The sequence below is a fragment of the Ranitomeya variabilis genome, chromosome 5 (assembly GCF_051348905.1).
Source record: "Ranitomeya variabilis isolate aRanVar5 chromosome 5, aRanVar5.hap1, whole genome shotgun sequence".
Classification (NCBI taxonomy): domain Eukaryota; kingdom Metazoa; phylum Chordata; class Amphibia; order Anura; family Dendrobatidae; genus Ranitomeya; species Ranitomeya variabilis.
The window spans coordinates 552,387,091-552,414,752 of record NC_135236.1 but is presented as its reverse complement, the minus strand read 5'-3'; the positions used below and the strand labels follow the sequence as shown (position 1 = coordinate 552,414,752).

At 44.5% G+C, this 27,662-nt stretch overlaps 2 protein-coding genes across 3 annotated transcripts in view; both read right to left on the bottom strand.

Annotated features, from left to right (window-relative positions):
* RGS14 (regulator of G protein signaling 14) overlaps positions 1-27,662 on the bottom strand; it is a 261,749-nt gene that overhangs the window by 39,742 nt on the left and 194,345 nt on the right. The gene's annotated exons all lie outside the window — the stretch shown is intronic.
* On the bottom strand, positions 1,394-12,881 carry LOC143773451 (uncharacterized). The gene is made up of 5 exons (XM_077260900.1): positions 12,824-12,881; positions 6,734-7,470; positions 5,976-6,118; positions 3,652-3,766; positions 1,394-1,522 (listed from the first exon to the last, which is right to left on the bottom strand). The coding sequence occupies exons 1-5, from the start codon at positions 12,879-12,881 to the stop codon at positions 1,394-1,396; spliced, it is 1,182 nt and encodes a 393-aa protein (XP_077117015.1).

The window sequence follows — 27,662 nt, the reverse complement described above, 5'->3', positions numbered from 1 at the left end:
TTTCAGAATGCACTGCACCACCAAATTTAGCCAGACAAAGGATGAGCATCAACCCGGCTAGACCAAGAGCTGCTACGAGATTTTGCTCGTTATTGAATAACAGGCCAGGCTTGAGGTTTACCGGCAACATCAACTCATCTGTCTGCTGTTTGTTCCCATCCACAGCTCCTGCTCGGTGCGGGATTTCTCCCCTCAGCAGATGAGTTTCAGAACAAGCTGCTGTCATTTCCCCTGTTGTGCTGAAGTTGGTGGTGCAGATCTTACTGTGACCAGAAGAGGAGGTTCTGGAGGAAACGGAGTAGGAGTAGGAGGAGGCAACCTGGACATGTGGAGTACTTGCTAGGACCGTGGGGTACTCACTCGGGCTGGGTCACACAGTTCTTAAGGGGGTGGTCACTGCAGCAGTGACCCGGTCTGTGGCCCTGGGTGTCGAATAAAAGTAAATTAAAGGGAAATTATGTTTAAAGGGGATTTGTTCGTGATGCCACCCATGGTGCTCGGCAATAGAGAAATGGCCGACACTGCTGTTCAGATCCACTGGGGCAGTTGGTGATGCAGCAAAGGTATTACAGCTCTCCACAGGTAGAGCTAGGCCCCAGGGCAGTTAATGAGTTAAAGTCTATGATGGTGAATGTTGTAGTGCAGGGCAGGTGACGCAGTAAATAACTCTGAGAACATAGCAGGGTGCAGTTTCCACACTTTTACTCACGGTCTTTCAGGTACAATCCCCAGTCGGGGTGCTGTGTCTTCCGGGTCAGTGGTCCAGCCAGCTCTCAGGTAATTTGGAGTACACTTTGCCAGAACCCCCTTCTTATGTTCCTTCCCTGGCCATCTCACTGCACTGGCTTCGCCCTTCTGAGTCCTCAGTTACTCCACTAGTCTAGGGCCGATCCCCTACTGCGACCTGGTCCCTCCACCCAACTATGGGCCCACGGGTGGATTCCTCACTACTCGTGCCCCTAGGACCCCTTCTTCATCTCTCACTCTCTGGAACTTCTTTCCATCTTCCTTGTTCTCTCTGTCCTCTGGGGCGAGCTCCTCACTCCTCAAGTCCCCAGCTCCAACTCCCTTACTCCTCCCTCTAGTTTCCATGACAACTCCTCTAACTGTAACTCTCTCTACCCACACGTTCTACCTAGTCCCTCCCTGGCCTGGAAAGGTTTAATGTTGGGTTCTAGTGTGTGCGTACTGAGTAGTGTACCCTCCTTACCCGAGAGCGGAGCACCACACCTCTGGCTGAGGTGTAGTACCTCTTTGGTGACTGGAACCTCATGGGCACCACCATGCATTAGAATGCTTTCTGCATCTGTCCCAGCCAACGCTACATTTACCCGGTGTGCAGCTAGGGACATGTAATGTCCCTAGCCATACTTACTTGTCCATGAATCACCACCTACTCTTCTTCCAAACTGCACACATCACTAGGATGGCCTTCACTCAATGTGGGGTCTAGGACCTCATCATCCACCTTATCAACTTTCACCCATTCCTCACCCCTGCCCTCCATGTCAGCCTGCACACACTGCAGAAAGACACTGCAGTTGAAAACTGTGTTTTATCATCCACTGAGATGTGCTGCAGTGGTCCACTGACCATATGCACTAGCCCCCTCATGTACTCATCCTCCAACATAATAAGTGGTGGGCATCAATGCACTCAGTTTCTTCCATTTCTGGGGTAGGGCCAGGTAAATAGGCCAAGGAACCCCAACCAGCCAACTTATCAAAAAGCAGAAGAGACTGCTGCATGACTTGGGGCACAGACTGCTTGGCTAATTTGCAAGGGGTGAGGTGGAAGCTGAATGACCATGAACTTCAGGTATCAATCTGCACTTTCTGCAGGAGACCAGATAGAAGATAATTCAAAGGAACTGGAGGCACTCCCAACCATCCAATCTAACACTGTTTCGACATGATCTGGCCTCACCATTTGTGTAGTGGTACTCTGCCCTACAAAATGTCACAGAACATCCTGTTGCCTCCATGAACCAGAAGAAGATGCTTCTTTTAGGCAAATAGCAGGCAAAGACTGACCACATCCTCTCCCTGCAGCAGCTACACCACCAACAACATCAGCAGCTGCACCAGAGGCACCACCGCCACTAGATGTCCAGTACAAATCCTGAAATTTACAGTTTGAGTACGCTCATCTGTACTCAGAGCCAGCGTTAGGGGCAGTCAGACCAGGCAGCCACCTAGGGACCCTGCTCCTCCCCGGGCTCCCAGCCAGTGGCTGCTATGGGGTCTCTGAGCAAGAGCGGCCCTGTGCTACCCCCTCTCCACATCGCGCATTCAACTTAGCAGCATCATAGATGTCGATAAAGTTGAAAGCAGTGATGGAGGATAGAGCCTCATGTAGCGCTCCCTTTCCCTTCACTCCCCCTCTGCCTCTGACTCAGCGTGTTTCAGCAGTGGAGCTGATGAGATGCTCTGCAGAATTCAGAGCAGCTGGGGAACAAGGAGGAGAGGTAAGTATTTGTAATAATTATAGAGGATAACTCAGGAGACTCTTTGCGTGGAACAAGACAACTACAGGACACAGTTTTATAAGTGGTAAAGTCTATATTATCACACGGTGATTCAAACAGGTGTAGAGCAAAGCTCAAGTCCACAACACTTGGTGTAAATATTAAACGCAGCTTAAACAGTCTATAGGGAACTTCAGAGGAAAATGCAATCACGCAGAAAGTCTATGAAGCACAGTTATTCTTGAGGATACTTGACACGAATAAGTCCTTGTTGTAGTCCAAACATAGATAGATATGCTATAAGGCAGTTCAAGCAATGTCTTATCTCAACCAGGAAGGCCTGGGTGATAATCTCAGGTTTAAGCAGAGCAGCACCAGCATGTCCAGCAAATGCAGATGGAAGTAAATACGAGCAGCAGATAAAGGAGGATTACTGGAAACTGGTGTATGCAGCAGGAACTCAGAGCAGAGTAGCAGGATAACCACACAGGTTCACAGGAGCAGGTATATAGCCAGGGAGTCATCAGAGTCAGGAGCTAGATGCAAGGCAGAATACTCTAGCACAGACTGAAGACTGGGGTGGAGTTTTATAGCAGGAAGACACAGTGCACATAAGACCAAAGACGCCATCTTGGAAAAGGGCAGTAATGCACAAAAGGTAATAAAAAAAGTTCAGAGTCCTGACATTACTCCCTCCTTAGAAGCGGCCTCAGGACGATCCTGGACCTGGTTTCTTAGGGAATCTCTGATGAAAACGAGAAATCTTCTGTTGGGCATTGATGTTCTCCATAGGTTCCCAAGAGTCTTCCTCAGGGAGATATCCCTGCCATCTTATTAGATATTGGAGCCGATTCCTGCAAAATCCTGGAATCAATAATTTCCTCCACCACAAATTGTTCTTGCCCATTAATCACCACAGGCTGCGGAGGTGGCACAACACGTCCCTGGAAGGTATTAGGAGATACAGGCTTTAGTAAAGATACATGAAAAACTGGGTGTACCTTCATAGTCCTAGGCAGCTTCAGCCAGCAGGCCACAGAGCTCACAATAACGTTGATCTTGAAAGGGCCAATGAATTTCTGTCCAAGTTTTTGTGAAGGAACGTTTACTTTCAGATTCTTAGTTGCTAACCACACGGAATCTCCTACCTTGAACATGGGTGCAGGTTTACGGAATCTATCAGCCGATCTCTTATAACGTTCTTGAGCTGTGGTCAGGGATTCCTTCAGAACCTCCAGATTTTGCCTCATCGCAGTCAGCCTTTCCTCCACTGCCAGAACCAGAGAATTAATTGGAGACCTAGGTAAGATACACTGATGATAACCAAGATTGGCAAAGAAAGGTGTAAATTTAGTGGAGGCGCTCTGAGAATTGATATATGAAAATTCGGCTAATGGCAGCAACTCCAACCAATCATCATGGAGATGGCTGAAATAGCATCTTAGATATTGTTCCAGCGTTTGGTTGGTCCGCTCAGTCTGACCATTTGTCTGGGGATGGTAAGCGGAAGAGAGACAGACATTAATATTGAGTGCAGAGCAAAACCCCTTCCAGAATCTTGAAGTGAACTGTACTCCACGGTCAGAGATGATCTCATCCGGGACCCCATGCAAACCGAAAGACATTCTGTATAACCAAGTTCACTGTATCTTTAGCTGAAGGGAGGCTGGCACACGGAACAAAATGAGCAGCTTTAGTCAGGCGATCAACTACCACCATGATTGTATTCATGCCCCCCGATGTAGGCAGCTCCACAATAAAGTCCATTGATATAGACCCCCAAGGGCGGGACAGAACAGGTAATGGTTGTAGAAGACCCATAGGTGCAACATGAGGAGTCTTGTAATGAGCGCATACCTCGCAAGAGAGAACATAGTCCTTGGTATCCTTCAGACAAGTTGGCCACCAGAAGAATCGGCTCAGGAACTCTTGTGTCTTCTGTACCCCCCTGTGACTAGCCAACTTGGAGTCATGTACCAACTTGATGATCTGCAGACGGACGACCTCAGGGACGTAGATATGTCAATCTCTGAACCACATGCCACCCTTAAAGACAAGATTAATATCCACAGGTGGGTTGGCTAGAAATACATCACCATCATAAGCCTCCCTGCACTCCTTCCACAAGTCCTGATCGTGGATAACTCCGATGAAATTGGCATCAGATAGAATGGTCTTGTACGGGGTTCCAGGTACGGAATCCACAGCATGGATTTGGGATAAAGCATCAGCCTTCCCATTAAGAGAACCTGGACAGTATGAGATAACAAAGTTAAATTGATTTAAAAATAAGTTCCAACGAGCCTGACGAGGAGAAAGACATCTAGCAGAGCTAAGGAACTCCAAATTGCGATGGTCAGTTAGCACTATGATCTGTTGTGCAGCTCCTTGCAGATGATGCCACCATTCTTTGAAAGCCACAATAATAGCCAGCAATTCCTTGTCTCCCATGTCGTAATTCTTCTCTGCTGAGGTTAGTATATGGGAAAATAAAGCACAAGGATGTAGCAGACCCTTCTCTCCAGTTCTTTGGGAGAGAATAGCCCCCAAAGCATTATCAGAAGCGTCCACCTCCACAATGAAAGAAAGTGTTGGATCTGGATGTATCAACAGAGGTGCTGAGGTGAAACAGATCTTAAGCCGATCAAAAGCTTCTTGAGCCTGCGATGACCACTTAAAGGACTTTTCCTTCTTTGTCAATGAAGTAATGGGACGGACAATATCAGAAAAATTTCGAATGAAGCGTCTGTAGTAGTGTTGAGTGATACCGTCCGATACTTGAAAGTATCGGTATCGGATAGTATCGGCCGATACCCGAAAAGTATCGGATATCGCCGATACCGATACCCGATACCAATACAAGTCAATGGGACACCAAGTATCGGAAGGTATCCTGATGGTTCCCAGGGTCTGAAGGAGAGGAAACTCTCCTTCAGGCCCTGGGATCCATATTACTGTGTAAAATAAAGAATTAAAATAAAAAATATTGATATACTCACCTTTCCGGAGGCCCCTGGACATCACCGCTAGTAACCGGCAGCCTTCTTTGCTTAAAATGAGCCTTCCAATAAATTCCTAGAATGAAGAGTTTAGGGCCTGAGAATGACGTCACGGCTTGTGATTGGTCGTGTGGCGGTCACATGAGCGGCACGCGACCAATCAGAAGCCGTGACATCATGGAAGGCCCTAAACGTGCTCATTTTAAGCAAAGAAGGCTGCCGGTTACCAGCGGTGATGTCCAGGGGCCTCCGGAGAGGTGAGTATATCAATATTTTTTATTTTAATTCTTTATTTTACACAGTAATATGGATCCGATACCGATTCCCGATACCACAAAAGTATCGGATCTCGGTATCGGAATTACGATGCCGCAAGTATCGGCCGATACCCGATACTTGCGGTTTCGGAATGCTCAACACTAGTCTGTAGAAATTTGCAAAACCAATGAAACGTTGAACCTCCTTAACGTTCTTGGGTACCGGCCAGTCAAGGATAGCCTGAATCTTACCAGATTCCATGTTCAGCCCCTGGGGAGAGATGATATATCCTAAGAAATATCTCAGAACGATGGAACTCGCATTTCTCCGGCTTAATATACAGATGGTTCTCTTTCCGATGTCTTAAAACAGTTTTGACATGTTCTTCATGTTCCTGTAGAGAGTCAGAAAAGATTAGTATATCGTCCAAATAGATCACCACAAACTGGTCCAACAAATCTCTGAAAATGTCATTAGCAAGGTGTTGAAACGCTGCAGGGGCGTTACAAAGCCCGAAGGGCATCACAAGATATTCAAAGTGTCCATACCGGCATCTGAATGCTGTCTTCCACTCATCTCCTGGATGAATACGCACCAAATTATAAGCCCCACGAAGATCCAGTTTAGAGAACACCTTAGCATGGCGGACTCTTTCCAGTAATGCGGGAATCAGAGGCAAAGGGTAACGGTTTTGTATGGTTACCTTATTAAGTTCCCGATAGTCAACACAGGGTCTCAGGGTCCCACCCTTCTTTTTTACAAAAAATATAGGTGCCCCTGCTGGTGAGGAAGAAGGACGTATGAAGCCTTTGGCCAGGTTTTCATCAATATACTCCTTTAAGGCTTGAAGCTCAGGTGCCACCAAAGGGTATACATTACCAAAAGGAATAGCTGACCCAGGAAGCAGCTCAATGGGACAGTCATAATGCCTGTGTGGAGGAAGCTGATCTGCATTCTTCTTGTCACAGATGTCAGAGAACTCTTTATATGCTGAAGGTAAAGTAAATACCTGTACATGTGGTTCCGTAGACGTGGACTCAGGGACAGCTTCTGTTAACGCTGAGTTGCTCATTGTTGGAAAGATAATCTCCTTGGTCTCCCAGTTGATAATTGAGTTCTGAGAACGCAACCAAGGAATGCCTAAAATCACAGGAAAATGAGGAGAAGAAATTAGCAAGAAAGAAAGTTGCTCCTGGTGATTAGGCTCCAACAAAATTTCAAGGGGTACGGTCTCCTGATCCACAGGCCCAGAGATTAAAGGTGACCCATCCACTGTTTCCATGGTAATTGGAGAGGCTCTTTGCTGAATTTCAATACCATGTTCCTTGGCAAATGTGATATCCATGAAATTACCACCTGCACCAGAGTCAATCATAGCTGCACTGGAAATCCACTGTCCTGAACACAGGATCTTAATAGGGAGAGAACAGTGAGAGTTCTTCTCCTTCAGCTCCTTGGGGGGTGAAGTCATAGAAAGTGAATGGAATACAGCATTTAAAGGCAGGCTACATTCAGAGATGTCAGATTCATCATCACAGTTGTCATATTCTCCTACCGCTGCTAGCACCTTGTTAGGCTGCTTGGGACACTTGGGACAGTTGATTAAAAAGTGGTCAGACTGACCGCAGTAGAAACATAGACTTTCACAAAGGCGATGCTCCCGGCTCTCATTAATCTCGCGCCTCTGAACGGAAACAATTTGCATGGGCACCTCCTCCACCTCCCGAGAGGTTTTACCTGCAGGCTCTTTGGAAGGAAGGGAAAAGTTAGAAATACGGTTAGATGCAGCAAACTTCTCCTGCCTACGCTTAGTAAGGCGAATGTCTATGCACACACAGTGCTGTATAAATGTCTCTAGCTCTTGTGGTAACTCAGAGTGCGCTAGTTCATCTTTTACAATACTAGAGACAGCCCTCTTTTAAAAATAGGCAATTGTGCATAACTGTCCCAATTGGTATCTACCGCTAATCTCCTGAATTCAGTGGCATACTCAATAACAGAACGTTTAGCCTGGTGTAAAGACAATAAAGCAGATTCAGCGGTTGCACGGCGATTAGGATCATCAAACATTAATGCCATAGCGGCCAAGAAATCATCCAAGTTATTTAACCGTGGGTCACGAGACTCAATCATCGGATTCGCCCAGGCGAGCGCTCGTGAGGTCAGCAGCATTATTACACACAGTACTTTGGATCTATCAGTAGGAAAACGGTCAGCATGTACATCAAAATATAGCATACATTGATTCACAAAGCCACGAAATTTGTTGCGATCACCATTAAATCTGAATGGGGGCAACTTAGGTGGGCTAGCTGGTGGCGGTTGCCCAGAGGGTAAAGTCGCTTCTGCAGCTATTTGCGTGCTTATGTCCTGAAAAGCCCGTCTATACTGGGACTCTATGCCAGCGAGTTTGTTTTCCTGGGCTGCCATGCGGGTGCATAAGTCCTGCAAAGTTTGTCCAAACACTTGTTGATTGTGTTCAATGCTTCCAAACTTCTTTTGCAGACCTTCCACATCTTTCTGCAGTGATCTAATTATGGAAAACACCTGCCCTAATCTGCTTTCTGCAGTCATTGTTCCAGCAGTCTCCTCTTTTCTGGCTAGAGTATCCTGTAATAATTATAGAGGATAACTCAGGAGACTCTTTGTGTGGAACAAGACAACTACAGGACACAGTTTTATAAGTGGTAAAGTCTATATTATCACACGGTGATTCAAACAGGTGCAGAGCAAAGCTCAAGTCCACAACACTTGGTGTAAATATTAAACGCAGCTTAAACAGTCTATAGGGAACTTCAGATGAAAATGCAATCACGCAGAAAGTCTATGAAGCACAGCTATTCTTGAGGATACTTGACACGAATAAGTCCTTGTTTTAGTCCAAACATAGATAGATATGCTATAAGGCAGTTCAAGCAATGTTTTATCTCAACCAGGAAGGCCTGGGTGATAATCTCAGGTTTAAGCAGAGCAGCAACAGCTTACATGTCACGAGCAGCAGATGAAGGAGGTTTACTGGAAACTGGTGTATGCAGCAGGAACTCAGAGCAGAGTAGCAGGATAACCACACAGGTTCACAGGAGCAGGTATATAGCCAGGGAGTCATCAGAGTCAGGAGCTAGATGCAAGGCAGAATACTCTAGCACAGACTGAAGGCTGGGGTGGAGTTTTATAGCAGGAAGACATAGTGCACATGAGACCAAAGACGCCATCTTGGAAAAGGGCAGTAATGCACAAAAGGTAATAAAAATGTTCAGAGTCCTGACAGTATTGTGTGTGTGTCTTCTGAACGAAACTGTGTGGGGGACTGCACTATACTGTGTGTGGGGGGCTGCATCGTATTTTGTGTGGGGGCTGCACTATACTGTGTTTGGGGGCTGCACTATACTGTGTGTGGGGAGTGCACGATACTGTGTGGGAAGATTGCACTATACTTTCTGTGGGGGGACTGGACTATACTGTGTGTGGGAGGCTACATTATACTGTGTGTGGGCAGGGCCGGCATAAGGGGCAGGCAGACCAGGCAGCCACCTAGGGCCCCTGCTCCTCCAGGAACCCCCAGCCAGTTGCCGCTATGGGGCCCCTGAGTAAGAGGGGTCCATCGCCACCCCCTCCTCACATCGTTCATTCAACTTATCAGCATCATAGATGCCGATAAAGTTGAAAGCACTGATGGAGGAGAGAGCGTCATGTGATGCTCCCTCTCCTTTCACTCCCCTTCTGCCTCTGACTCAGCATGTTTCAGCAGTGGAGCTGATGAGATGCTGAGATGCTCTGCAGAAGTCAGAGCAGCTGGGGAATGAGGAAGAAAAGTATTGTGTGTGCTTGTGACTGCTGCACTATACTGTGCATGGGGGGACTACTATACTGTCTGTGTGTGGGGGCTGCACTATACTGTGTGGGGGGACTGCACTATACTGTGTGGGGGCTACATTATACTGTGTGTGTTTGGGGCTGCGCTATACTGTGTGTGTTTGTGGGACTGCATTATGCTGTGTGTTGGGCTGCATTATACTCTGAGGGGGCTGCTTTATACCCTTGGGAGCCTGTGTTATACTCTGAGGGGGCTGCTTTATACTCTGGGGGGCTGCATTATAGTGTGTGTGTGGGCCTGCATTGCCTGCATTATACTGTGTGTGAGTGATCCACTGTGTGTGGGTGCTGCACTATACTGTGTGGGGGGGATGCACTATACTGTGCGTGTATTTATGGGTCTGTATTATCTGTGTGTAGTGCTGCATTATACTGTGAGGGGGCTGCTTTACACTCTGGGGGCTTGCATTATACTCTGAGGGGGCTGCTTTATACTCTGGAGGGCTGCATTATTATGTGTGTGGGGGCTGCATTATACTCTTGGGGGGCTGCATTATACTCTGAGGGTGCTGCATTATACACTGAGGGCACTGCATTATACTGCGCGTGTGTGGGGGCTGAATTATACTGTATTGGGGGCTGAATTATACTGATTGTGGGGGCTGCACTATACTGTGTGTGGGGGTTGCACTATACTGTGTGTGGGGTACTGCACTATACTGTGTGTGTTTGTGGGGAACTGCATTATACTATGTGTAGGGCTGCATTACACTCTGATGGGGCTGCTTTATACTCTGGGGGGCCTGCATTATACTCCGAGGGGGCTACTTTATGATATGGATGGGCTGCATTATACTGTGTGTGTGGGGGGCTGCATTATACTGTTTGTTGGTGCTGCACTGTGTGTGGGTGCTGCACTATACTGTGTGTGTTTTGTGGGGGACTACATTATACTGTATGTTGGGCTGCATTATACTCTGAGGGGGCTGCTTTATACTCTGGAGGGCCTGCATTATACTCTGAGGGGGCTGCTTTATACTTTGGAGGGCTGCATTAAATTGTGAGGGGGTGTGGTGCTGCATTATACTTTTGGGGGGCTGCATTATACTCTGAGGGCACTGCATTATACCTTGAGGGTGCTGCATTATACTGTGTGTGGGTAGGCTGCATTATACTGTGTGTGGGGGGCTGCATTATACTCTGAGGAGGCAGCTTTATACTCTGGGGGCTGCATTATACTGTGTGTGGGGCTGCATTATTCTCTTAGGGGGCTCCATTATACTGTGTGGGGGCTGCATTAAACTGTGTGTGAGGGGCTGCATTATAGTGTGTGTGAAGGGGCTGCATTATATTGTGTCTGTGGAGGGGGCTGAATTATTCTGTGTGGGGGTGGGGCCTGCATTATACTGTGTGTGTGGGGCAGCATTATACTGTGTGTGGGGGCTGCATTATACTCTGAGGGAGCTGCATTATACTCTGAGGGAGCTGCATTATACTTTCAGGGGGGCTGCATTATGCTCTATGAGGGTACTACATTATACTCTATGAGGGGGACTGCAGTATACTCTGAGGGGGCTGCAGTACACTTTGAGCGGGGGGGCAGAATACTCTATCAAGTACCATGGGGAGTGCATTTTACTATATGTACTATATGGAACCTGTATTATACTGTATCAAGGACTATCTGTACCAATCATTCTTCCTCAGCCGGATAAAGGGTAGGTGCACATGGTCAGTAAATGATGCGGGTTGGACGTTGCATACTTGTGCAGTGTCCAGATGTTACAGAATAGTGGATAGCATTTCAAGAAATCCCATGCCCACAATAAGTGCACAGACACCCGCAGCTCACCCACGGAGATGGACATGCGGCGCATCTCTCCAGACCGCAGCATGTCAATTTATCTTTATTTGTTTCCGCAAGATAAATTTCACCTGTACAATGTATTGGACGTGGTTAATCCACATGGATCAATGAACACATGCGGAATCACCTGCGTTCAATAGCCGGCAGCGCTTTGGATGCAGTGGACATGTGCTGCATCCAAAGCGCTGCCAATTACTGAATGTGGGAAAATACCCTAAAGAGGCCGGGAAACAAGCGTCAAATGACTTCATTATTGTCTATTGCTCTCGTTTAGTGGCCTTGAACTTATTGAAATATTTCTGTGTGATGGAGCAATATGTGAACATTTGGGGCCCCACTTTAAACTTAACCCTTAGAGATGCCGCATTGGGGATGCATTTTTAAATATTGGCATAGAAAGTCTTCCAGATTTAATGCAGATCAGAGATTATGTGTAGTCACAATTCCTTGCATGTTCTCCTTCATGCTGATTGTTCAGTCTAGCGAATTAGATTTCTCATTTTCTATATAAAAAAAATAGTTAAAAAAATTCTCCCCACAGTTCAATTCAAACACCAAATGGTGACAAGTGAGAGGTATCTTTGAGTGTTTATTCATTTCTATTAAACTGTTATCGTTAATTTTGATGACCACATTCTATGCTAAAAGATATTTTGAGGTATTTTCAAGATGTAATGCTTCAATCCAATAAACATATGTCCATATTTTATTTTTTTCTGAATAAGGCTTAAAGTGGGGTTACCTTTAGCAAAAATTTCTCTAATAAAGTGGCTTTTTAATATCAATATTATTTCACTTAAAAATATTGCATGAGATAACTAAGTGCTTTTAGCCTATGTCTAGTTTTCAGGAACGGCTTACAAAGCCAAGCTTTCCTTGGATTCTCTGAAAGAAGCACACTTTGCCTTCAGCTTCTCAATGATTTTTATGTTTTCCACTAAAGTCAGTGGAGTCCACATACGGTAAGTCTTTGGACATGGCAGTAACAAATTGCATTGCAGACTTCTTTGGCCTTTATTGAATTCAGCAGAAACAGAGAAATCATGATGACTCATTTTGGCAGTTAAAGTACTTGTATATTGCAAAGATCAAATCCACCATCTTGTGGTCAGTTTATGTATGACAGAATCATTCTATAGTCAATTTGTTATTAGCTATTTTCTTGTCCCAATTACATTTTAAATATATTTTTATATGCATTTATATGTTCCATGAACAGTCCAGTTATCTTGAGAATTTATTTTTTTAAGTGGTTTATCTTTTATAATCTTAATTACTTACAAAGAAAAAGTCCTTATTTCATCCTATTTATGTTTCACTAGTTTTTATTTTGAGAAAACTGTGTGACAGCCATTAATAAGCATATGGACTGTTTACTGACTGCTAAATTTGACACTACATAATGAAGACACCATTCACCTTCTTTGTTCATTGCAAGGACTATAAACCGCAAGGTTCGAAACGCGTCTGCCCCCATACTTCTTCCCACATTGGGGGTTGTGACTTCTACGCTGTATGGATTAATTTTAAGAATGTTTCAATATAATTAATAAACAAAGATTTTATGGGACTAGTTGAGCTGGATCATACCTTTTTCGCTCGACTGACACAATTTTTTTCACAAAATTGCAGCTTCAGTTTTTATATTAACAATTTGCATTAACACTAGATTTTTATCAAGCCTGATTATAACTGAAAACAATATTGCAGTCATTACTTGCTATGAATATTAACTTAATCACAAATAAAATATTTCCACTGATTTGAAGTTTTGCCACAAAATGATTCATGATTTCAGTGCTCTTCTTCTTATGTCTGGAGAAAGTATTATCAAGGACAAGGCAGCTGATGTCCCTGTTATGCTGATTAAATTATAAAAGCAGACTCATGCCACAGCTATGACAGCAGTACAATTTCATCTGAAGAAATACAGTGCATATGCTACACCTTTGAAACGGTTTATTTTGCTGTCACTTGATTACCTTTTGAAACATAACTATTTCATGTTCCAATCGAAATTTCCATTTACACTTCTGTCATTCTATGTATGTTTATTTGGTTAATAATAATTGCCTTGATATATGAATCTGATAAAACAAGTGGAGTATGAAGCCCCCCAAAAAATCATGAACTATGAATTTTAATAAAAAAGTATACAAAATTTTATTGAACAAATATACAGACAAAACAAGTAAAAAAGTTCAGTAATAATAATGGATAAATGATGATGGCACATAGGACAAATGCAACAAAGGGATCGTTGGGTAGATCAATGACGTCACTAAATCGTGGGGACATCATGCTGTATATAGGAAGCTGTGTAGTCATCATACTTCATGCACACCTTCTAACTTTTACAGAACAGAAAAAAGTACACACAATGCAACAAGGCAAATTTTGACAATGCCCCTAGCCACACCAAAGCCACACCCAGGGCCACCATCAGGGCATTACTGCTCTTACTGGCGTATGGGGCCATATGAGCAGAGGGGGCCTGCCTCGTTTCTGCTCACAGGGCTCCAGAGGCAGGACCCTAACGCTTCAGTAAATGATCGTGTGTCCTCAGGCTCACCTTCAGTTAAAATCTGGTGCCATGCGGGAGATTCCTCACACGGCAACAGTTAAAAGCCGCCAGCCAATCACAGGCTGGCAGTTCACTTCAGTGCGCACGTCGCTGATGTATGACATTACTGCCATACGACGGTCTGTGCCTCAGCTGAATCATAGCGGAGGACACCGCTGGACCTCGGCCAGGTAAGGAGAAACTTTTTTTTTGTAAAGCCGGAGTATGGGTGTGCTTTATACTGGTAAGGGTGCACCACCACTAGGGTTGAGCGACCTTGACCTTTTTAGGGTCGAGTCATGTTTTGTGAAACCCGACTTTTTGAAAAGTCGAGTCGGGCGAAATCGGCCGATTACTGCGAAAAGTCGAGGATCGGCCGGAACACGAAACCCTATGCACGTCAATTGGGAATTTTTATTTATTTATTTTTTTCCTCTCTCTCTCTCTCTCTCTCTCTCTCTCTCTCACTCTCCCGTCCGTCCCATATTCCCCCTCCGTCCCAGCACAGAAAATCTCGTGTTACACATTGCAAATCCCTACTGCGCACAAGCGATAAAATGATGATAGCCGTGCACGCCCCTAACCCCTATGTCATCACTCTGCCCACACTCCTTCATTGGCTGAAAAAATGGCGCTAAACGCGTCATACGAAACGCAACTTTGGCGCCAAGATCGCGTACCGCATGGCCGACCCCACACAGGGATCGGGTCGGGTTTCATGAGACGCCGACTTTGCCAAAAGTCGGCGACTTATGAAAATGAACGATCCGTTTTGCTCAACCCTAACCACCACATTATGGGTGCCAGGTCCGAACATTCCTACATGAACAGTTTCCTGGAAAGTGGATTGGTCATCGTGGGCCAGATGAATGGCCACCAAGGTCTCCCGATCTGACCCCCTTAGACTTTTATCTTTGGGGTCATCTGAAGGCAATTGTCTATGCTGAGAAGATAAAAGATGTATTGTGCAGCATCTGAAAACAACGGATATTGGAAGCCTGTGCTAGCATCTCTTCTGCGGTGTTGCTATCAGTATGTCAAGAGTGGGAGAAGAGGGTTGCATTGACAATCCAACACAATGGGCAGTACTTTGAACACATTTTATGAGTGATCATAAACTTGTAAATAACTCATGAAATAATAAAGTTACATTAAAACCAAGCAAACCATTGTTTTTCTTGTGAAATTCTCAATAGGTTTGATGTGTCACATGACCCTCTTCACATTGAAAAAAATAAAGTTGGATCCAAAATGGCAGACTTCAAAATGGCCACCATGGTCACCACCCATCTTGAAAAAGATTTCCCCCTCCTATATAATAATGTGCCACAAACAGGAAGTTGATATCACCAACCATTCCCATTTTATTTGGGTGTATCCATATAAATGGCCCACCCTATACTGCTATGGGGGTGCTTTATGCTAGTATGGGGGTGCATTATACTGCTATGCGGGTGCATTATACTACTATGAAGCTGCATTATTCTAGTAAGGGGCGCATTATACTATGGAGGTGCATTATACTACTATGGAAGTGCACTATACCGCTATGAGGGTGCATTATACTACTATGGGGGTGCATTATATTATGGGAATGCTTTATACTACTATAAAGTTGCATTATATTGGTATGGATGTGCATTATACTATGGGAATGCATTATACTACTATGGGGCTGCATTATACTACTATGGCGGTGCATTATACTGTGAGAATGCATTATACTACTATGGGGCTGCATTATACTTTGGGAATACCTTAAACTACTATGGGGCTGCATTATATTACTATGGAGGTGCATTATACTATGGAGGTGCATTATACTACTATGGGGGTGCATTATAATATTATGGGGTGCATTATACTACTATGGGGGTGCATTATACCGCTATGATGCTGCACTATACAATAGGGGTGCATTATACCGCTGGGGGGTGCATTATACTGTGGGAATGCATTATACTACTATGGGGCTGCATTATACTATGGGAATGCCTTAAACTACTATGGGGCTGCATTATACTATTATGGAGGTGCATTATACTATGGAGGTGCATTATACTACTATGGGGGTGCATTATAATACTATGGGGTGCATTATACTACTATGGGGGTGCATTATACCGCTATGAGGCTTCACTATACTATAGGGGTGCATTATACCGCTGGGGGGTGCATTATACTACTATGGGGATGCATTATTCTACTATGGAGGTGCATTATACTACTATGGGGTGCATTATACTGCCATAGGGGTGCATTATACTATTGGGGTGCATTATACTACAGGGGTGCATTATACTGCTATGGGGGTGCATTATGCTGGTATGGTGGTGCATTATACGGCTATGGGGTGTATTATACTACTGTGGGCTGCATTATACTATGAAGGTGCATTTTACTGGTATGGGACTGCATTATATTGATATGAGGGGCATTATACTGCTATAGGGCTGCATTACACTGCTATGGGGTGCATCATACTGGTATGAGGCTGCATTATATTGATATGAGGGTGCATTATACTGCAATAAGGCTGCATTATAATGCAATGGATGTATTTTTACTGCTATGGGGTGCATTATATTGCTATGGGGCTGCATTATTCTGGTATGGATGTGCATTATATTGCTTTGGGGGTGCATTATACTACTATGGAGGTGCATTATAATATGGAAGTGCATTATACTGCTATGGGGGTGCATTATATTACTATGGGGTGCATTATGCTGGTATGGGGCTGCATTATACTGATATGGAGGTGCATTACACTACTATGGGGGTGCATTATACTGGTATGAGGGTGCATTATACAGTTGTGAGGCTGCATTATAGTTTGGGGGTGCATTATACTGGTATGGTGGTGCATTAACTATGGGGATGAATTATACCACTCTGGGGCTGCATTATACTATGGGGTGCATTATTCTGGTATGGGTGTGCATTACACTGATATGGAGGTGCATTATACTACTATATGGGTGCATTACACTGGTATGGGGAGCATTATACTGCAATGGTGATGCACTATTCTACTATGGGGGTGCGTTATACTGGTATGGGGTGCATTATACTACTATGGAGGTGCATTATACTGGTATGGGGGTACATTAAACTACAATGGTGTTGCATTATACTACTATGCAGGTGCATTATACTGGTATGAGGGTGCATTATACTACTATCAGGCTGCATTATACTATGGGGGTGCATTTTACAACTATGAAGCTGCTTTATACTATGGGGGTGCATTATGCTACTATCTAGGTGCATTATACTATTGGGGTGCATTATACTGCTATGGGGGTGCATTATTCTACTATGGTGTGCATTATACTGGTATGGGAGTTCATTATTCTACTATGGGGGTACATTATACTACCATGGGCTGCCCTATACTATGGAGGTGCATTATACTGGTATGGGGCTGCATTATATTGGTATGGGGGTGCACTGCTATAGTGCTGTGTTATACAACTATGAGGTGCATTATAATGCTATGAGGCTGCATTATACTGCTATAGATATACATTATATTGGTATGGGTGTGCATAATACTACAGTAGGTATGCATTATACTATGGGGATGCATTATACTACTAAAGGGGTGTATTATATTACTATGGGGTGCATTATACTGCTAAGAGGCTGCATTATACTGGTATAAGGTTGCATTATACTGATATTGGGTGCATTACACTACTATGGGGCTGTATTACACTTCTATGGGGATGCATCATACTGGTATGGTGATGCATTATACTGCTATGGGGGTGCATTATACTGCTTTGATTCTGAATTATACTATGGGGTGAATTATACTGGTATGGTGGTGCATTATACAATGGGGGTGCATTCTACCTTAATGGGGTGCATTATACTGGTATGGTGGTGTATTATACTACTATGGGCCTGTATTATACTATGGGTGTGCATTATACTACTATGGGGCTGCAATATACTGTGGGGGTGCATTATACTCCTATGAGCATGCATTATACTCCTATAAGGGTGCATTATACCAGTATGGGGCTTCCTTATACTGCTATGGGGTGCATTATACTACTATGGTGGTGCATTGTTTTACTATGGGGGTGCATTATACTGCTAAGGGGCAGCATTATACTGATATGAGGGTTCATTATACTGGTATGGGGCTGCATTATATTGGTATGGGGGAGCATTATACTGGTATGGGGTGTATTACATTGCTATGGGGTGCATTATGCTACTAAGGGAGTGCATTATATTACTATGAGGCTGTATTATACTCTTATGGGGCTAAATTATACTCCTTTGGGGCAGCATTACCCTTTTATGGGTGTGCATTATACTGTTATGGGGCTGCATAATATTGGTATGGGGCTGCATTATACTGGTATGGTGTTACATTATACTGCTATGGGGCTGCATTATACTTTGGGGTGCATTATAGCATTATACTTGTATGGGGTTTCATTATACTCCTATAGGGGTGCATTATACTACTATAGGGCTGCATTATACTGGTATGGGGTGCATTATACTGGTATGGACTGCATTATACTCTTGTGGGGCTGCACTATACTGGTATGGGGTGCATTATGTTCCTATGGGGGTGCATTATACTGATGTGGGGGTGCATTATACTGCTATGAGGTTGCGTTATATTGGTATGGGGTGCTTTATACTATTATGGGGTGCATTATACTGGTATAGGGGTGCATTATACTACTATGGGCTGCATTATACTATGGGCGTGCATTACACTGGCATGAGGCTTCATTATACTGATATGAGGCTGCATTATAATGGTATGGGGTTGCATTATACTGCTATGGGGTGCATTACACTACTATGGGGCTACTTTATACTACTATGCGAGTGTATTATATTACTATGGGGGTTCAATATACTGCTATGAGTCTACATTTACTGCTAGGGGGTTGTATTATACAGTTAATGGGCTGCATTATACTGGTATTGGTGTGCATTATACTGGTATTGGGGTGCATCATATTGCTATGGGGCTGCAGTATACTGCTATGGGGGTGTATTATGCTACCATGCGGCTGCATTATACCACTATGGGGCTGCATTATACCACTATGGGGCTGCATTATACTACCATGGGGGTTCATTATACTTCCATTGGTCTGTATTATACTCCTATGGGGGTGCTTTGTACTCCTATGGTGGTGCATTATTCTACCATGGGGCTGCATTATACTGCTATATATTATTTTGGGATGCATTATACTATTATATATGACTATTGGGGTGCATTATACTTCTATGGGGGTGCATTATACTACTATATGTGACTATGGGATTAATTCTACTATTATGGATGACTATGGGGCAATATGGAGAGACATGAGGCAGAATGGGAAGACACATGGGAGCAGAATATGGGATATAATTACTGTATGGCCTAATTAAAGGATATTTATTTTTGAGGATGCTGCTTTTAGTGTCAGGGAGGAGAGGTCCTGTTACTGTGCAGGGCAACACGGTCGCTTTTTTCTTCATCTGGGGTAGCATAGAGGTTGGGGAATGTGCTCTAGATAACTGTGCTATTTTCTGCAGACACAAGTCCTGGCTGGAAGAAGCTATGGAGGTGTGCGCTCAATGAAGATGAAAAGCGAAGATGAAGAACTTCAACTAGAGACTTCACCTGTGAGTCAGTGTGTTATCTCTACACTGACACTATACACTGTATACTATATACAGAGATCCTGTGTATAATGTTACCAGTGATCACTGTAATATCTGTGCAATGACACTATATACAGAGCTTCTGTGTATAATGTCACTGGTGATCATTGTATTACCTTTACACTGACACTGTGCACTGTACACTATATACAGAGCTCTTGTGTATAATGTCACTGGTGATCTCTGTATTAGCTGTACATTGACACCATATACAGAGCTCCAATGTGTGTCACCGGTGATCATCGTATTACATGTACACTGACACTAAACACTGTGTACTATATACAAAGCTCCTGTGTATAATGGCACTTATGGTAAAATTAGTATGGTGTTTTTTTATTAATCAACATTATTGTAGTATTCGATCACTATGTGTTTCTAATATATGGTCCGGCCATGGCTTGGCCATATTTGTTCCTCGTATATGGCATTATTCAGTAACTATGTGGTGGCAATATGTGGTTCGGCCATGATGTGGCCGTATTTGTGCCTTGCATGTGGTATTATAGGTCACTATGTGGTGGTAATATGTGCTCTGGTCAAGGTGTGAAGGTACTTGTCCCTTGTATGTGGTATTATTGTTCATTTTAAAAATTGCATGTGACTCATTCCCTTAAAGAAAAATAGATAAAAATATACCTAAATAGTATTGGATATTTTAACAAATATTTAATAGGTTAGAGTAGAATAGGGCCTGGCCAAAAGAGTCTACATAGTCATGGTGGCGGCTTAAAAAAAATCTTTTAGCCAAAACAAAAGCTGCTGGCTATGTATGTGATCTGGTGTTAGATGGGAACTGATAATGTGTGATTGGTGGGCATCGGGAGTGGGACTGTGGAAGGTTTGCGAGGTTGGAAGTGGAGCTGGGGTGGAGCCTGGGCAGAGTCTCAAGGGGGCCCAAAAATGTTGCCAGTATATGGCCCCGAAGTTGCTGATGGCAGCCTTAATAGGGGCATTAGGCTGTATTTAAGCAACTCTGGGGGCCATCACAAAATGAATAGAGAGCTGTTAGGGACATCATACTTTATATAGGGAGCTGTGTCATACTGCATATAGTATGAAGTCCTGTCTCGGACATCATACTGTATATAGGGACCTGTGCAGCCATCATACTGTTTATTGGAAGCTATGGGGGCATTATAATGTATATAGGAAACTGTGGGAGACATCATACTATGTATAGGAGTTATGAGGGCATTACACTGTATTTAAGTAACTGTGGGGACCATCACAAAATGTATAGAGAGTTGAAAAGGACATCATGCTTTATGTAGGGAGCTGTGAAGTCATCTGTATAGGGCCGGCTATGTGGTCATTACAGTGTATAGAGAGAGCTGTGGGGGACATCATAATTTATACAGGGATCTGTGGGGGTATTATACTATACAGTATAATGTAAGCGCTTGGAATATTGTATTGTCTATATGGAGATGTGAGGCCATCATACTGTATATAAGGGCTATGAAAGCATTTAACTGTATATAGAGAGCTGCAGGGGAAATTATACTGTATAAAGGGGCATTATACTGCATATTAGTTTAGAACGGTGAGCCGTGAAATTAAAATAAAATCACATTTTTCCCACAAAAATGTTTTTTTTAGCAAACTTTGCATTTTCACTAGGGTAACAGGAGAAATTGCAGCAGAAAATTTCATGTGCATTTTTTCTTGAGTACGCCGATACCCCATAAGGGCGGGAAAATTACTGTTTGGGCACACGGCAGAGCTCGGATGGGAAGGAGTGCCATTTGACATTGTGAATGTAAAATTTGCTGGAATCATTAGCAAACGCCATGTCGCGTTTAGAGAGCCCCTGATGTGCCTAAACAGTGGAAACCTCCCACAAGTGACACCATTTTGGAAACTTATCTACATGTGTGATGAGCAGGTTGATCCCCAAAGTACTTCATATAAGTTTATAACATAGAGCCGTGAAAATAAAAAAATCAAATTTTTGCCACAGAAATGTTCTTTTAGCCCCAATTTTTTTATATTCCCAAGACACCAGTGTCTTGGCGTTAGGGAGAGCAGGTAAAGCATTGAAGTGCACCATTTTACTGAACCTATCCACCACAACTAAGATAACAGTCTTACCAGAGGAGGAAGGAAGATCTGTAATAAAATCCATGGATAAATGTGTCCGTGGCTAGTATGCTATGGTTAATGGTAGAAGAGTCCCAGAACAACAAGTATGCAGGGCCTTGGAATGCGCACAGACATTACAGGAAGAAATAAAGTCGACTACATCCCGATGCAACCTTGGCCACCAAAAATGACAAGAAAAGAGGTGCAAGGTTGCTTTATTATCTGGATGACCAATGAGAGCCGAGATATGATGTGCCCCTAAAACTTTGAGATGCAGATGCAATGGTAAAAATAATTTCCCTGTAGGATAAGAAGGTCGTCCCCCTGAGCCTTCAATATCTCTCCCTCCAGCTTAAAACACAAGGCAGAAATGACCATTGACCACCCATTCGTGTAAAATAGGGACAGAGTCATTCGAACAACCACCCATCAGAACAAACTTCGAAACAAAGCATTATCTTTCATGTTCTTAATCCCAGGATGGTAAGTGATAATAAAATTAAACCTGGCAAAAAACAAAGACCATCTAGCTTGTCTAGGATAAAGATGTTTAGCGGATTCAAGGTACAACAGATTTTAATGATCAGTAATGACTAGGGTTGAGGGAAACGGATCGTTCATTTTCATAAGTCGCCGACTATTGGCAAAGTCGGCGTCTCATGAAACCCGACCCGATCCCTGTGTGGGGTCGGCCATGCGGTACGCGACTTTCGCGCCAAAGTTGCGTTTCAATTACGCTAAAAGCGCCATTTCTCAGCCAATGAAGGTGGACGCAGAGTGTGGGCAGCGTGATGACATAGATCTCAGTCCCCACCATCTTAGAGAAGGGCATTGCAGTGATTGGCTTGCTTTCTGCCGCGTCACAGGGGCTATAAAGGGGCGTTCCCGCCGACCGCCATCTTACTGCTGCTGATCTGAGCGTAGGGAGAGGTGCCGCTTCGTCAGAAGCAGGGATAGTGTTTTGCAGGGTACATTCACCCCCAAACCGCTTGTGCTGTAGCGATTTCCACTGTCCAACACCACCTTTTGTTTGCTGGGACAGTGGAAGCTAAATTTTTTTTTCCTCAGCGCTGTAGCTCATTGGGCTGCCCTAGAAGGCTCCCTGATAGCTGCGTTGCTGTGTGTGTACGCCGCTGTGCAAACCAACTGCTTTTTTCAAAGCACAAATCCTGTTGTTCCTTCCTTTCTGCACAGCTATCTTGTTTCTTTGTCCACACTTTTGTGTGCAGCAGTCCTTTTTACAGCTGCCTGCCATACTTTTCTGAGATTACTGCAGGGAGATAAAGATTGGCAAGTCTGCCTCTGTGCCAGTGCTGTGTGTGGCATCTGTCTCTCATTGTGTGCCACCGAAAACCAGTGTGTAATACTGGTCCTATATTTATTTTTATTTTTTTTTATTGTTCCTTAAAAAAAAAAAAATTAAATAGTGGGAGATAAAGATTGGCAAGTCTGCCTCTGTGCCATTGCTGTGTGTGGCATCTGTCTCTCATTGTGTGCCACCGAAAACCAGTGTGTAATACTGGGCCATATTTTTTTTTTTTAATTCTCCCTGAAAAAAAAAATAAAATAGTGGGAGATAAAGATTGGCAAGTCTGCCTCTGTGCCATTGCTGTGTGTGGCATCTGTCTCTCATTGTGTGCCACCAAAAACCAGTGTGTAATACTGGGCCATTTTTTTTTTTTTGTAAATTCTCCCTGTAAAAAAAAAAATTAATAGTGGGAGATAAAGATTGGCAAGTCTGCCTCTGTGCCATTGCTGTGTGTGGCATCTGTCTCTCATTGTGTGCCACCGAAAACCAGTGTGTAATACTGGGCCATTTTTTTGGGGGGGTAAATTCTCCCTGTAAAAAAAAAAATTAATAGTGGGAGATAAAGATTGGCAAGTCTGCCTCTGTGCCATTGCTGTGTGTGGCATCTGTCTCTCATTGTGTGCCACCGAAAACCAGTGTGTAATACTGGGCCATTTTTTTGGGGGGGGGTAAATTCTCCCTGTAAAAAAATAAATAAATAGTAGGAGATAAAGATTGGCAAGTCTGCCTCTGTGCCATTGCTGTGTGTGGCATCTGTCTCTCATTGTGTGCCACCGAAAACCAGTGTGTAATACTGGGCCATTTTTTTGGGGGGGTAAATTCTCTCTGTAAAAAAAAAAATTAATAGTGGGAGATAAAGATTGACAAGTCTGCCTCTGTGCCAGTCCTGTGTGTGGCATCTGTCTCTCATTGTGTGCCACCGAAAACCAGTGTGTAATACTGGGCCATTTTTTTTTTTTTTGGTAAATTCTCCCTGTAAAAAAAAAATAAATAGTGGGAGATAAAGATTGGCAAGTCTGCCTCTGTGCCATTGCTGTGTGTGGCATCTGTCTCTCTTTGTGTGCCACCAAAAACCAGTGTGTAATACTGGGCCATTTTTTTTTTTTGGTAAATTCTCCCTGTAAAAAAAAAATTAATAGTGGGAGATAAAGATTGGTAAGTCTGCCTCTGTGCCATTGCTGTGTGTGGCATCTGTCTCTCATTGTGTGCCACCGAAAACCAGTGTGTAATACTGGGCCATTTTTTTTTTTTGGTAAATTCTCCCTGTAAAAAAATAAATAAATAGTGGGAGATAAAGATTGGCAAGTCTGCCTCTGTGCCATTGCTGTGTGTGGCATCTGTCTCTCATTGTGTGCCACCAAAAACCAGTGTGTAATACTGGGCCTTTTTTTTTTTTTTTTTTTTAATTCTCCCTGAAAAAAAAAAATAGTGGGAGATTAAGATTGGCATTTCTGCTTGAGTGCCAATCCTGTGTGTACCATCTGTCTCAAATTATTGGGGCACAGAAAACCTAGTGTGTAACATTGGGCCTGATTTTCCTTTAAGTGTCAGGCACCTATAAAGTTATATATAAATCATACATAAGTTTGAGTTCACCTTATAAGTTGTTTTACAGTAACAAATACCGTTACTTTGGTTACGTTTTGCAAACAATGAGGAAGTCTAGTGGAAGAGGTCTTGGCCGTGGGCGGTCATTGTCAGCTGGTAATGATGGTAGTGGTGGTGGAGCATCAGGTGGTCGTGGTAAAAGCAGTACAGCACCTAAGTCTCGAGTTGTTGAGCCAGGTTCGTCGTCTGGCTACACAAGGCCTCGAACGCTCTCTTTTCTGGGAGTAGGAAAACCACTTTTGAAGCCGGAGCAGGAGGAACAAGTATTGGCTTTCATTGCTGACTCTGCCTCTAGCTCTTTCGCCTCCTCCTCGGAAAGTGCCAAATGTCAGAGCAGTGCATCGTCAGTGGATTCTCTCGGTCAGGAACAAGTCGCTTCCTTGTGTCCTTCACCCAGAACAACAGTGAAGGATGCGTCAGTCGACACAACAGGTTACTCCATGGCACTCTTTACACATACCGTTCCTGGGTTAGACAGTGAAACAGTTAACAGGCCATGCCCATTAGAAGTTGAATCGGACATGGAGTGCACAGATGCACAGCCACAGCCAGATTACTATGCTGTTCCTTTGACTCAGACCAGAACATTGCCCTCGCAGTGTACTGAGGCAGAATCAAACCCAGCGGAGACTATGGTGCCCCGTCACGAACGCTATACCACCGGCTTACACGGTGACACAGACGAAGTTGCACACGACATAGAAGAGGAGGTCATAGATGACCCAGTTGTTGACCCCGATTGGCAGCCATTGGGGGAACAGGGTGCAGGCGGCAGTAGTTCAGAAGCGGAGGAGGAGGAGCCACAGCAGGCATCAACATCACAACAGGTTCCATCTGCTGGGCCCGTATCTGGCCAAAAACGCTTGGCAAAACCAGTTGGAGGACAGCGTGGCCATCCGGTTAAAGAAGCTCAGTCTGCAATGCCTGAAAAGGTATCCGATAGTAGAAAGAGTGCAGTCTGGCATTTTTTTAAACAACATCCAAATGATCAGCGCAAAGTCATCTGTCAAAAATGTTCAACTACCTTAAGCAGAGGTCAGAATCTTAAAAGTCTAAATACAAGTTGCATGCATAGACATTTATCCACCATGCATTTGCAAGCCTGGACTAACTACCAAACGTGCCTAAAGGTTGCAGCACCCTCGGCCAATGAAGCTAGTCAGCAACGCTACATCCCTTCCCTCACTGTAACCCCACCATTTCCCGCAACACCTGCAGTATCTGTGCAGCTTTTGTCTCCAGGCCAAAGCAGTCAGGGAATCACCAGGTTCGTAGTAGGAAACACTGCATGTAGGGCACCGGCAAGAATACCATCTCCAACTCTCTCTCAGTCTGCCATGTCCACCGGCACCACCGCTAGTTCGACGATCTCCAGCTCTCCAGTCCAGCTCACCCTACATGAGACTCTTGTTAGGAAAAGGAAGTACTCATACTCGCATCCGCGTACACAGGGTTTGAACGCCCACATTGCTAGACTAATCTCATTAGAGATGATGCCCTACCGGTTAGTTGAAAGCGAAGCTTTCAAAGCGCTGATGGACTATGCTGTACCACGCTACGAGCTACCCAGTCGACACTTCTTTTCTAGAAAAGCCATCCCAGCCCTCCAACAGCATGTTAAAGACCGCATCGTCCATGCACTCAGGCAGTCTGTGACTACAAAGGTGCACCTGACAACAGATGCATGGACCAGTAGGCATGGCCAGGGACGTTACGTGTCCATCACGGCACACTGGGTGAATGTGGTGGATGCAGGGTCCACAGGGGACAGCAATATTGGGACAGTTCTGCCTAGCCCATGGTCAAGGAAAGAGTTGGCTGTAGGTGTTCGCCCCCCCTCCTCCTCTTCCTCCTCCTCCTGCAGAAGCGAGAGCTCATCCACAGACCGCAATCGCACATCCACTCCATCCGCAGCTGGCACTGTTGCACACCAGGTGTGCCATTATGGGACAGCTAGTGGCAAGCGTCAGCAGGCTGTATTGGCAATGAAGTGTTTGGGCGACAACAGACACACCGCGGAAGTTCTGTCCGAGTTCTTGCAGAAAGAAACTCAGTCATGGCTGGGCACTGTACATCTTGAGGCAGGCAAGGTAGTGAGTGATAACGGAAGGAATTTCATGGCTGCCATAGCCCTTTCTCAACTGAAACACATTCCTTGCCTGGCTCACACCTTAAACCTGGTGGTGCAGTGCTTCCTGAAAAGTTATCCGGGGTTACCCGACCTGCTCCTCAAAGTGCGCAGACTTTGCTCGCATATCCGCTGTTCGCCGGTACACTCCAGCTGTATGCAGAACTATCAGTGGTCTTTGAACCTTCCCCAGCATCGCTTAATCATCGATGTTGCAACAAGGTGGAACTCCACACTGCACATGCTTTAGAGACTGTGCGAACAGAGGCGTGCTGTTATGTTTTTGTGGGAGGATACACATACACGGGCAGGCAGTTGGATGGCAGACATGGAGTTGTCAGGTGTGCAGTGGTCGAAGCTACCAGACCTGTGTCAAGTCCTTCAGTGTTTTGAGGAATGCACACGGCTGGTTAGTGCAGACAATGCCATAATAAGCATGAGCATCCCCCTAATGCGTCTGCTGATGCAAAGTTTGACGCACATAAAGGAGTAGGCGTCTGCAGCCGAGGAAGAGGAAAGCCTTGATGACAGTCAGCCATTGCCTGGTCAGGGCCGTGTAGAGGACGCGGTAGCGGGCGAAGAGGAGGAGGAGGTCGAGGAGGATGATGGGGATGAGTACTTTTTTAATGAGGAAGCTTCTCCTGGGCCAACCGAAATTAGTGGCGTTGCAAGACCGGGTTCTGTTTTTTTAAGGGAGACAAGTGACGTAGATTTGCCAGTAACTGCCCCTCAAACCAGCACAACCGCAGATTTGACAACTGGAACTTTGGCCCACATGGCGGATTATGCCTTAAGTATCCTCAAAAGGGACCCACGCATTATTAAAATGATGAGCGATGACGATTACTGGTTGGCCTGCATCCTTGAC

What these genes read in the sequence shown, in the direction of transcription:
- LOC143773451 (XM_077260900.1), bottom strand. Translation starts at nt 12,881, where the DNA reads ATGGGGGCAGACGCGTTTCGAACCTTGCGGTTTATAGTCCTTGCAATG. An exon ending in CCTTGCAATGAACAAAGAAG is followed by an intron (nt 7,471 to 12,823) that starts GTGAATGGTGTC and finishes TTCCTTCCAAAG; the next exon opens with AGCCTGCAGGTAAAACCTCT. An exon ending in CTACGGAACCACATGTACAG is followed by an intron (nt 6,119 to 6,733) that starts GTATTTACTTTA and finishes GACTCTCTACAG; the next exon opens with GAACATGAAGAACATGTCAA.